Source organism: Pelodiscus sinensis, chromosome 1, assembly GCF_052426305.1.
Source record: "Pelodiscus sinensis isolate ZL-2025 chromosome 1, ASM5242630v1, whole genome shotgun sequence".
NCBI lineage: Eukaryota > Metazoa > Chordata > Testudines > Trionychidae > Pelodiscus > Pelodiscus sinensis.
Window position 1 is genome coordinate 5,397,428 of NC_143052.1, and position 12,183 is coordinate 5,409,610.

General features: G+C 50.9%; 1 protein-coding gene across 2 annotated transcripts in view; it reads right to left on the bottom strand.

Annotated features, from left to right (window-relative positions):
• IL15RA (interleukin 15 receptor subunit alpha) overlaps positions 1-12,183 on the bottom strand; it is a 110,761-nt gene extending 98,578 nt beyond the window's left edge. For both annotated transcript variants that reach the window (XM_075925172.2, XM_075925165.2), the window contains exon 1: positions 11,869-12,183. In XM_075925172.2, coding sequence (XP_075781287.2) covers positions 11,869-11,992 — 124 coding nt within the window. In that variant the 5' untranslated portion in view covers positions 11,993-12,183. The remainder of the gene's footprint in view (positions 1-11,868) is intronic.

The following is a 12,183-nucleotide window of genomic DNA, read 5'->3' on the forward strand; positions in this document are numbered from 1 at the left end:
CAGTCCCCGGGTTACATATAAGACAGGGACTGTAGGTTTGTTCTTAAGTTGAATTTGTATGTAAGTCGGAACTGGTACATATTGTAGGGGAAACTCTAGCCAAACATTTCTCCAGAGCTCAGTTTTATTCTCCCACACCTCACTTCCCTCAGTCCTTTATTCTCAAGCTGAGGTGTCTACTAAGAAAAGCCGCTCCACATCTCCCTGGTCTGCTGGGGGCGGGTGCTAGCTTTGCATCTCCCTGGTCTGCTGGGGGGAAGCAGCTAGTGCGGGGTTGCCTTGCCCCATTTGTAAGTAGGGATCCGATGTAAGTTGGATCCATGTAACCTGGGGACTGCCTGTAATTGCAAGGCAATTGCAAGGGTAGCTGCGACTGAACCAAAGGGGGGCCCCCCCTTCCTTAGGCAGATCTTCTAATACAAACAGTAAAAGCAGCAGTACAGGCAGTCCCCGGGTTACGTACAAGATAGGGACTGTAGGTTTGTTCTTAAGTTGAATCTGTATGTAAGTCGGAACTGGCGTCCAGATTCAGCCGCTGCTGAAACTGACCGCCAGTTCTGACTTACATACAGATTCAACTTAAGAACCCCAGGTGTCCCCAAGTCAGCTGCTGCTGAAACTGATCAGTGCTGATTCCAGGAAGCCTGGGGCAGAGCAACTCTGCCTCAGGCTTCCTGTAGTCAGCGCTGGTCAGTTTCAGCAGCGGCTGACTTGGGGACGCCTGGGGCAGAGCAGCTGGGGTGCTGCTGGGTTGCTCCAGTAGCACCGCTCCTCGGCGCTACTGGACCAACCCAGCAGCACCCCAGCTGCTCTGCCCCAGGCATCCTGATTCAGCCGCTGCTGAAACTGACCAGCAGCGGCTGAATCAGGACCTGGGGCAGAGCAGCTGGGGTGCTGCCGGGTTGGTCCAGTAGTGCCCAGAGCGGGCGCTGCAGGACCAATCGGCAGCGCCCCAGCTGCTCTGCCCCAGGGTCCAAAAAAAAAGCCTGGTCTGCTGGGGGGGGGGGGCACACTAGCCGCGCCCCCCCCCCCAGCAGACCAGGGACACAGAGCAGAGCCGCAGCGGCAGCGGGGTGCCGCACCTCTGAGGCTTTGCTCTGGCAAAGTCTCAGAGGCGCGGGACCCCCCGAGGCTGCGGCTTCAGTCCCGGTGCCTGTGGTCTGCTGGGGACGGTCCCCAGCAGACCACAGGCACCGAGACTCAAGTGGCAGCAGCGGGCAGGTTCCCGCGCTTCTGAGGCTTTGCCAGAGCAAAGCCTCAGAAGCACGGGAACCCGCCCGGTGCCCCTGGTCTGCTGGAGACGGTCTCCAGCAGACCAGGGGCACCTGAGCAGCTTACGAACGGGGCTTTCTCCCCCGGAGCTCACAGGTAGCAATCCGCTACCTCGACCTCCGGGGCGAGAAAGCCCCGTTCCTAAGTGCGGATCCGACATAAGTCGGATCCGCGTAAGTCGGGGGCTGCCTGTATATATACTTTCTCGTTACATACAACAATGGCTAACAATTATCTCTTAGGGTATGTCTACATAGCCCCCTAGTTCGAACTAGGGAGGCTAATGAGGGCGACCGAAATAGCAAATGAAGCGCGGGATTTAAATATGCCGTGCTTCATTAGCATGTTCCCGGGCGGTTGCCATTTTGGAAATTGACTAGCTCAGAATAACTGCCCGCGTCTACACGCGGCAGAGAAGGGCGATTCCGAAATAAACCCCTTACTTCGAATTACTAGTTATACCGCATGGAATGTTTAACTGGTCATTCGAAGTAAGGGGTTTATTTCGGAATCGCCCTTCTCTGCCGCATGTAGACGCAGGCAGCTATTCCGGGCTAGTCAATTTCCAAAATGGCGACCGCCCGGGAACATGCTAATGAAGCATGGGATATTTAAATCCCTCACTTCATTTGCAATTTCAGTCGCCCTCATTAGCCTCCCTAGTTTGAACTAGGGGACTAGTGTAGACATACCCTTAGTTCCTCCCAGATGCTCAAGGTTCCCACTGGAGTCAGCAGTCCATCCTTATCGCCATATGGAGGCGAGTAGTGAAGGCAGCGCTTCTCACGGTTCTCGCGCTGTCAGGCTACAGACGTAACCTGACTCTTACTCTGCTACTGGCAAACCTATAGTGGCTGCGCACAAATCGCCTTCTCCCCTTTTCCTGCTTCCACACGTGCTAAGTACTCTTAGGGTATGTCTACACTACAGAGTTAGTTCGAACTAACGGACGTTAGTTCGAATTAACTTTGATAGGCACTACACTAGCGCTCCGCTAGTTCGAACTTAATTCGAACTAGCGGAGCACTTAGTTCGAACTAGGTAAACCTCATTTTACGAGGATTAAGCCTAGTTCGAACTAGCTAGTTCGAATTAAGGGGTGTGTAGCCCTTTAGTTCGAACTAGTGGGAGGCTAGCCCTCCTCAGGTTTCCCTGGTGGCCACTCTGGCCAACACCAGGGAAACTCGTATGCCCCCCTCCCGGCCCCGGCCCCCTTAAAGGGGCACGGGCTGGCTACGGTGCCCGTGCCCGGTGCAAGCCTGCCAGCACCCAGCCAGCAGACCCTGCACCTGGCACGGCTCGAGCCAGCCACCCGATGCCCCCCAGCCCTCCCCCTCTTCCCGGGACCAGGCTGGCAGCTGCCGGGAGCTTGCCCAGGAACGCAAGAGGCGGGCACCCACCTGGGCTAGTGAGGACATCATGCAGAAGCCCCAACCCTGCTGGACGCTCCCTTGGCGGTATGGCTGCCCCCAGTGGTCACTCTGCTGAATAATTCTCCTCTGTGGACTCGGTACCCCCAATGGTGACTCTCATATCACATTCCTCTGAACGGTAGCCCCTCCCTATCCATGTTATGGAAAACAGTCCCTTTCCCAGGACTTCCGGCTATCCTGGCACAACCAAGCCCTGACTTTGCTTTCTGTGAGGAGACGAGGAAGCTGCCTACTAAATTTGGTGGCCCTAGTGAACAGACTTGCAGACAGACACAAAGACAAATGTACTCTTATATTTGTGTATCTATATACAGAAAGAGAGAGAGAGAGAGAAACTAGAACATACTCCTTAAGCATCTGAGTTGGAAGAATTTATCACCTGAGTGGTTAAGGACCCTGGAAAGCTCTCTTTCTATCTCCTAGACCTCACATTGTGTCTGTCAGGCTGAGAGTACAAGACTGTCTTACACTCACAAGGTTGCATAACACCTCCGTGGCTTTATACATATGGATTGACCTTGGACTGAACAGAAAGCAAAAGCACCACCACTTTGCTCTGTGCTAGTGTTTGACATCAGTAGCTCTCAAAGCATTCCACATAGGAGATCAGTATCCCTATGCCCATTTGACAGGCGGGGAAACTGAGGCTCAGAGCAATGACCTAAGAGGCCTAAGGAAATCCAGGAGGCCAGTGGAAGACTCCAGGTGTCCTGAGTCCCAGAGGCTGATGCTCTTACACCAGCTCATTTGGGGGGAGTGAATTCTTTAACTGAATACAGGATCTCCATGAGCGTCACACACCCGACTTATAAACCTCCGCATATTCAAACATAAGCGCACGGCTTACAGGGAACATAGGTGAAGAACAAGCAGCCAGCAGAGGCCCAGAAGTCTCCATCAGAATCTCCACCTTCCTCATCTTCTTCTAATTTAACCTGCCTTTCCTAAAGCATGAGCATTCAAGGTTAAATAAAAAAAAGTTTCACTACTTTTCATTGCAAATAGTCAGTGTTTCAGCTACATGGTGGTTTAAATGGCTTTTGTGAGCCAGCCTGGGACCCTAACTACCATTTATAATATTGTTTCTATGGGAAACTATGGGCACGTCTAGACTACATGGCTCCGTCGACGGAGCCACGTAGATTAGGTTTGTAGGCAAAGGGAAATGAAGCGGCAATTTAAATAATCGTTGCTTCATTTAAATTAAAATGGCATGCCCTACGTTCCGAGTTCCAAACAACCCACTTACCAACCAACTTTTAGAACACAAGTTGGGGACTTCCTGGAATCATAGAATCCTAGAGCTGGAAGAGACCTCAGGAGGTCATCAAGTCCAGCCCCCTGCTCTAGGCAGGACCAATCCCAACTCAATCAACCCAGCCAGGGCTCCGTCAAGCCAAGACTTAAAAACTTCTAGGGATGGAGATTCCACCACCTCCCTAGGAAACCCATCCCAGTGCTTCCCCACCCTTCTAGTGAAATAGTTTTTCCTAATATCCACCGTAGACTTCCCCCACTGTAACTTGAGACCATTGCTCCTTGTTCTGCCATCCGTCACTGGACTGCTCAACTACTGTCAAAGAAGTATTGATAGGAGTTACAGCTATTACCTGGACTATGTTTAAATAACTGTATTTATGGCTGTGAAATCCAAGGGCGTGATTTTGATCCCACATTCGTGTAAAACCACTGAGGCCAAGACAGCTACACTGGTGTAAGCCGAGTGAAAACTGAGATCGGAATCAGTTCCTAAAGTCCACGAGGAATCCAAGGTCTCACCTGCACTCAACATTCTTGGGAGTAAGCTCAGCAGAGTGAGCCAAAACCGGGAAACTGAGTTATTCTCACGTCAGACAAGACAGAAGCAAGGGGCTTAAACTGCAGCAAGGGAGGGTTAGGTGGGACATTAGGAAAAACTTTCTACCTGTCAGGGTGGTGAAACACTGGTATAAATTGCCTAGGAGGGTTGTGGAATCCCCATCTCTGGAGATATTTAAGGGCAGGTTAGATAAATGTCTATCAGGGATGATCTAGACAGTGCTTGGTCCTGCCATGAGAGCAGAGGACTGGACTTGATGACCTCTCGAGGTCCCGTCCACTTCCAGTGTTCTATGATTCTATGTTGCTCAGGCAACCTGTGGGATGTTGTTGCCGCGGCTAATGTGTTCAGTCACAGAGACTAGCACTTGTCACTGTTTTCTCTGGCACAACAGCTTCTATTTATGTTTGGCAAATAGCCAACGATCTGTCAGTGGCAGCTAGACCTGACAGAGGCAGTCAGACGTGGGGGAAGTCCACACTTTTTCCAGTAGATTAAAGAAGACGCACAAAGGGGAAAATCTCGGGGTTCTCACCCACTTTAATGTATAAATATGGCCTGAGCAACATGTGCGTGGCAGGGGAAAAGTGGGCGGTTAAAGGTTTTTGGTGGTGTTTTTTCCTTGGTTTTTAATCTAGAAATTCAGTGCTGGTCTCGTCTGGACAACTGAAGAATGCAGAGGTAGAACCCCGAGCAGATACAAAATTTGTATCTGCATCTGTAGCCACAAAAACGAGCCATGGAGAGCTGCATCCGTAGCGGCAGGTGTGGATACCTGCGGATATAAAGTGGATATCCGCGGACTTGTAGAGGCTCTACTTATAGGTTTCTGTCAGCAAAGATGCGGTCTGCTTAAGTTCAGTCAGATTAATTGAGGGGGGAGTCATGGATTTCATTTGCACAATGTAAAACTATTTGGCTTTGTTAATGCTTTTTTAATGAAAAATTGAGGAGAAAAGCTCTCTCCTTAACAATGCAGCACTCTCGCCCCTTTCATTAAGGGCTGAAAAAGCACTCAGTATGTATCTTTGTGGCTCCCAATTTGATAAGTGAATGGCTAACCAGTTAACCGGTCAGGCTTGCCAGTTCCAGTTAACCGATAGGGGCTGGAGCAGCTCCCTACTCGCCGTGGGCAAGGGAGCTGCTCCAGCCCTGTGTGGCCTGCCACTGATAAGGGTTATCAACCGGAGCAGTCCCTGTCCATGGTGGGCCTGGCCCAGCCCCCCCTCCCATCACAGGGAGGTGGGCCCCCACCTGCTCCTCCTTTAATTGGTTAACCAGTTAAACATAATGTTTAACCGGTTAGCCAATTAAACAGGATTTTACATCCCTACTGTCAACCAGTCGTCTGCCAAAACCAGGGATGACCAGACTTAATGTTCCTGGTATTTTTTAAAGTTAAACATGCAATGAGGGGAAAAAACACTTTATAGGCCACTTTTAGGGTTGCCAGATGGTTTAACCAAAAATACTGAACACGCCCCCCCGCCCCAATAAAAAAAACACTGGGGAAAAAATCCTGTTGAGAAAAAAAAAAGGGAGAGACCACAGTTGTGGAAAAAAACCTCGAGAGTTGTTAAGCAAAAAAAAAAAAAAAAAAAACCAGCATGGCCTCTTTAAGAAACGCTTTTAAGCTTTTTGGCCCTAACAAGCTACCGTTGGCCACCTGCTATCTTGCCTCCCTGCGCTAGGCTGGACAACTCCCCTGCGGAACCCAGTAAGCACCCAGGATTTTCGCCTCCTGGCCAGGAAAAAATCAGAAAATACGGCACATTTTAGGAGTCCGGTATTTTCTGAATGTTTTTACCAGACAGGGGGTGAAAATACCGGACTGTCCAGTTCAATACTGGACACCTGTCAACCCTAGTCACTTTTATACATAATAAGCAAAATAACACAAACCCAATTTTTAATCCCTTGCAAGTCACCTTTGAAGGAGATGGTGAGGACTTCTTCCCCAGAGCGTAGAATCTGCTTTTCTCTTTAAGTTTGCCATGCCCTAGTTACAATGGTCCCCAGGACAGGATAAAAGGTTGATCTTATTTTCTCTGGGATTTTCTGGACGGGGTGGGTTAAGAATATTTGTGCAGTCTGCTGGAATCACAGAACCATCCATCAGATTAGAAGCGACCACAAGGGCCATCTAGTGGAACCTTCTGCCAGGATTCAGGCTTTGTTCTGGGACATTTGTTGGAGTGTTGAGGGCTGTTTACATGACTTGTACAGAGTCTAGGGCCACAAAGACAATTTGTTCTGCCTTGGTCATTTTAAATTGTTGGTGACAGGCCAAGAGCCAAGTGGCTGTCATCCGTTAATGGAAAGAAATGAATTGATATCAACAGTCTCGCATCTGGGGCCCTTTAGTTTCCAAAGTGTTTTCTTAATTACGCAAGGGTAAGAAAAGTGTTGAAAATCAACAGTTGGGTATGGAAGAGGAAGCCACAAAAATTCCCTGGTGACAAGTGAGCCCAAATGTGCTTCCCAGTTACTGAAGCTTCCTCCATCCCTCACCACATGAATTTAACGAGTCTGTAACGTGTTCACAGCCACCTTAGAGACAAACAAATGTATTTGGTTATGAGGCATTGTGGGCAAAACCCCCTTCATCAGATGAGTTGGAGAGGAAATGACGGAATCCCAGCGTATATCACAGATTCAAAGAATATCAGAATTGGAAGGGACCTTGAGAGGTCATCACAGCCAGTCCCCTGCCCTCATGGCAGGACCAAGCACCATCTAGACCATCCCCGATAGATGTCTGTCCAATCTGCTCTTCAATATCTCCAATGATGGAGATTCCACAACCTCCCCAGGCAATTTATTGCAGTGTTTAATCACCCTGACAGCAAGTTTTTCCTAATGTCCAACCTAAACCTCCCTTGCTGCAAATTAAGCTCATTGCTTCTTGTCCTATCCTCAGAAGCCAAGGAGAACAATTTGTCTCCCTCCTCTTTGTAACACCCTTTTAGGTACTTATATGGCCAACCTCTTCCCCCCCAAAAGTGCAGCTTGCGAAGCTGCTCCTGCACCCCCCCACCAATGGAACCTGTCCCCCCCCCCCCCCAGATCAAGATGGTGGCCATCAATGGGAGCCTGATATGGCCAAAAAAGCTTAAGCTTACTTGCTCCTAAAAGGGGCAGCCTCTTTTTTTTTTTTTTTTTGGCTTGACAATTCTGGTGCGGCTCTTTGCATTTTTTCTGTCGCTGTTTCAGCTCTCTTTGTTAAATGTGTTGGCCACCCCTGTATAACAGCAAAGGAAGTTACCTGTCAATTGTAGGACCAGTATTAATAAAGCTAATTAAATCAGGCTGGATGTCTCTCATTCATAGCATTTGATATGGAAATGCGAATGTCAAAGGTAGAGAAATTGCCTTAGTAGTGAGTTAACCAGTTACGATCTTTATTCAAGCCTAAGTTGATAGTGTTGGACTTGTAAAAGAGCTCCAGTCCAGATGTCTCCCTTTGTGATCGAGTGATAAAATTCTTTTGTGGTGAGGAAGAGAGGGAAGTTGGAGACGAGCTGCACTACCGTAATTCAATCCAGTACTGCCCTCTCCTGCTCTCATGGGCTATGTGTAGGGGCACAAGGACATGAAGGATGGAGTGAAGTTTCTCACACAGGACCAGCTCAGGCTGAAACACCCTACTCAAGATGTCAGCCGACTCATGTCCATTGGGTGGGAGATGGAAAAAGTTCATTGGAAAAAGTTCAGAAAAAGGCCACAAAAATGATTAGGGGTTTGAAACACCAGCCATATGAGAACAATAAGACTGGTACTTTTCAGCTTAGAAAAGGAAAGATTGAAGAGGGATATGATAAAAGTCTATAAAATCATGGCTGGTGTGTAGACAGTGAACAAGGAAAAGTTATTTGCTTGTTCTTGTAATACAAGAACTGGGGGTCACTCAAAGAAATTCATCGGTAGCGGGTTGGAAACAAACAAAAGGAAGTATTTCTTCATGCAGCACACCGTCAACCTGTGGAACTCCTTGCTAGAGGATGTTGTGAAGGCCAGGACTTTAACAAAGTTCAAAAAAGAGCTAGATACATTCACGAAGGAGAGGTTCATGAATGAGTGTTAGCCAGGATGGGTACGAATGGTGTCCCTAGCCTCTGTTAGAAACTGGGAATGGGCAACAGAGGAGGGATCACTTGATGTTTCCCTGTTGTTTTCTTTCCCTTTGGGACAGCTGGCATTGGCCACTGTCAGTAGACAAGAGTATGTCTACACTAGACCCCTAGTTCGAACTAGGGTGGCTAATGTCAACATTCGAACTTGCAAATGAAGCCCGAGATTTAAATATCCCGGGCTTCATTTGCATGTTCCCGGGCAGGCACCATTTTTAAATCTCCTTAGTTCGAACTGACTGCCTGCGGCTACATGCGGCAGCCAGAAATTAATCTGAACTAAGGAAAAGAGCTCTACTCTATAGAGTACAAAGGTCCCAATAGCCGATGCCATGACCAGAAGCTGAAAGAATGGCAGGCCACATGACAGAGAAGGGAATTCAGGTAAGAAGCTGTAAAGTTGCATAACTGCATAACATTTATGAGCTAGGTTGTGAAACCTGCTGTATTTGGGAATGGAGCCGAATGATAAGAATTTACTTCTATGAATGGTTTTGTTTCTTTCTGAACATTCAGTTTTCTTTTCTTTTCTTTTGTTTTGTTTTGCTTTGTTTTTTTAGGGCCACCAATCAAGAAATAAATGCCCTGACCGGCAGTAACATATACCAGCAGAGGTAAATTAGAGGTGAGCAAGTCAATAGAGAGAGCAGTGGATAAGTACGCTGGCGCGAAATCCAGTATGGAACAAAGCGACGCATGCAAACAGTTGTGCTGTGTCCAGGAGCAGCATCACATTCTGGAATGTGGCCGTAGACAAGTGTTATCAAAAGTACAGCAGTATGGCCCCCCCACTCTGGCTCCGACGCGTAGGGGCAGCTAGAGCGCTCTGTGCTCTGTCCCCATCCCAAGCACTGCTCCCATTGGCTGGGAACTGCAGCCAATAGGAGCTGCAGGAACAGTCCCTGCGGCTAGGCAGGGGGAATGCAGAGAGGAGCCTGGCTGCACCTCCCCATAGCCACCAGCTGGAAGGGGGACATACCGCTGCTTCCAGGAGCCACAGCACAGAGTAAAACCAGTCTGAAACTATAGCCTTGAGCCCCCTCCTGAACCCCTCGATTGCAGCCTGGAGCCCCCTCCTGCACCTGAACCTCCTCATTTCCAGTCCCACAGGGCCTGCACTCCTAGCTAGAGCCCTTACCTCTGCCTGTGCTCCAACCCATGCCCCAGTCTGGAACCTCCGGGTGCACCCCAAACCACTCATCACAGCCCCACCCCAAAACTTGCACCTCACAACAGTGTTCCTTATAAGCTGGGCACTTGTGCAGCCACTCAGGAGAGATTCCAGTGCCTTCTAACTGATTAGCAGAGTGCCCCCTGCTAGGTATGTGTTTCTCCCAGTGGTGCAAGCTCCCACATGTTTCAGTGCACACAACAAAATTTATTCCACACATGAATGGGAAAAAATCCACACCTGGATGGAAAAGATTAGAGGGAACATTGACCCCCAGCCAAAGCCCTGACACACACACACACACACACACACACACACACACACACACACACACTGCACTCCGTTTCCCAACCTGGAACCCCCTCCTGCACCTTGAACTACTCATTTCTGGCCGTACCCCATAGCCTGAACCCCCAGCCCTGAGCCCCTTAGGGATGTAAAATCCAAGTTAATCTGTTAACCAAACATTTAACCAGTTAACCAACTAAGTGGGATCTCGCTGCGCCAGCCCGCCAGCCTGTGGGGCTCCCACTCCCAGCCCCACGCTGGTGCTAGGGCTGGCTCTGCCCACTCCCAGCCCAGATGTTGGGGCCAGGTCTGGTTCTGCCAGCTCTCAGCCTCCAAGCTGGCTGCTCTGGGGGAGTTGATTCACCGCTCACTTCTCTCCTCCACCCCAGCTTCAGTTTGGTGAGCATCCGTGACCCTCCATGCAATTTCCATACCCTGATGTCCAGTTTGCCCGCCTCTGCTGTACATGGACCCAGTGCTCCCTGAATACCGCACAGAGCATAGCCCCAAGTCTGCAAGTTGCATATCAGGCATGCATAAGGTCAGCACCACGTCAGTATCGGCCGCCACAGCACAAATACAGGTTACAACACACAGGTCAACTTCAGGTACCCAGAATTCCCCCAAGATCTCAACCACAGCAGCCATATAGACCCCCAGAATACTAGAACTGGAAGGGACGGCGAGAAGTCATCAAGTCCAGGCTAGACGGAGATTCCACAACCTCCCTAGGCAATTTATTGAACCACCCTGACAGGAAGTTTTTCCTAACGTCCAACCTCAAGCTCCCTGGCTGCAGGTTAAGCCCATTGCTTCTTGTTCTATCCTCAGAGGCCAAGGAGAACAATTTTTCTCCCTCCTCTTTGGAACACCCTTTTAAGGACCTGAAAACGGTTACTATGTCCCTTCTCCCTCTTCTCTTTTCCAAACCAAACAAACCCAATTCTTTCAGTCTTCCCACATAGCTCATGTTTTCTAGACCTGTCATCGTTTTTATTGCCGACTGCATGCCACAGAAATGCATGGGACAGGCGCGAGAAAGCCGTGACTTTCCGAGGCAATGTTCAGGCTGCCGGTCTCCTTAAAGGGCCGGGAAAGGGCTCCCCCCGATACCAAGAGCTGGGGCACCCCTCTTTTCCACCTATGAAACTCCTTCCTACAGGGGGAGACTTGTGCCAGCAGGAAAGCTCCCTGATTGAGGGAAAGGTTCCCGTTGGGCGACCACGGATGACCCGTTAGGTTGGCTGGCGCAGGTCAAACAGGTCTCCTCCCGTCCCTCGCGCACACTTTTGGGGTGGCTCAAAGCCAGGGTGGCCACCGCGACCGGCCCTGCGCAGGGGATCCCAGCCAGGGAATGCTCCAGGTGACCTGCCCCTTTCCTGCACCTGCCCGTCCTTTGCTCTCCCTGCTGCTGCACGTGGGCACTCCAAGAGCGACGGGCCTCCTGCCCTCCACCACCCGAGCTGGGAGCGGGAGCTCCGGCGAGCGCCCGGGATTCCCACCTTTTGGAGGCGCGCCCGGAGCGCACGGCTAGAGCGCACGGAGGTGGCTGCTTCCCGGGCCGTGCGCTGCAGCGCCAGGGAGCTCGCCTCCAGAGCTGGGCTGACACGATGGGCCTTGCTCGGGCCCTCACGTTGGTGGGAGGGGCTCGTCCCCTGTCAAGGGTCCCCCCCATCCGAGATCCCCTCCCTGCCCCGGGGAGGAGGAGCGGGAGCGGCCGCTGGCTCCCGGCCGGGGTGGCTGAGCGCTCCTTACCTGGCTGCGCGGCCGAGCTGGCTCCGGCGGACAGGAGCGCCACGAAGCCGCAGAGGAAGAGCCATAGCCGGGCCATGGCACGGGACGAGCGGCTGGAGGGCGCCAACTTCGCCCGCTTCCCCATGACTCTCCCGGGTCAAATGCCCGGGGGCGGCCGGGCCGGAGGCAGCTTCATCAGGGTCTTAGCCTGGGCACGTCCCGGCCCCGACAAGCTCCAGAAAGCAGGGGCATGTGATGGCGCAAAGTCCCGCTTCGGATCCGCCCCAGACGCCTGGGAAAAATCCTCAGAAGAGTTGGGGGAACCGTATCCAGCGC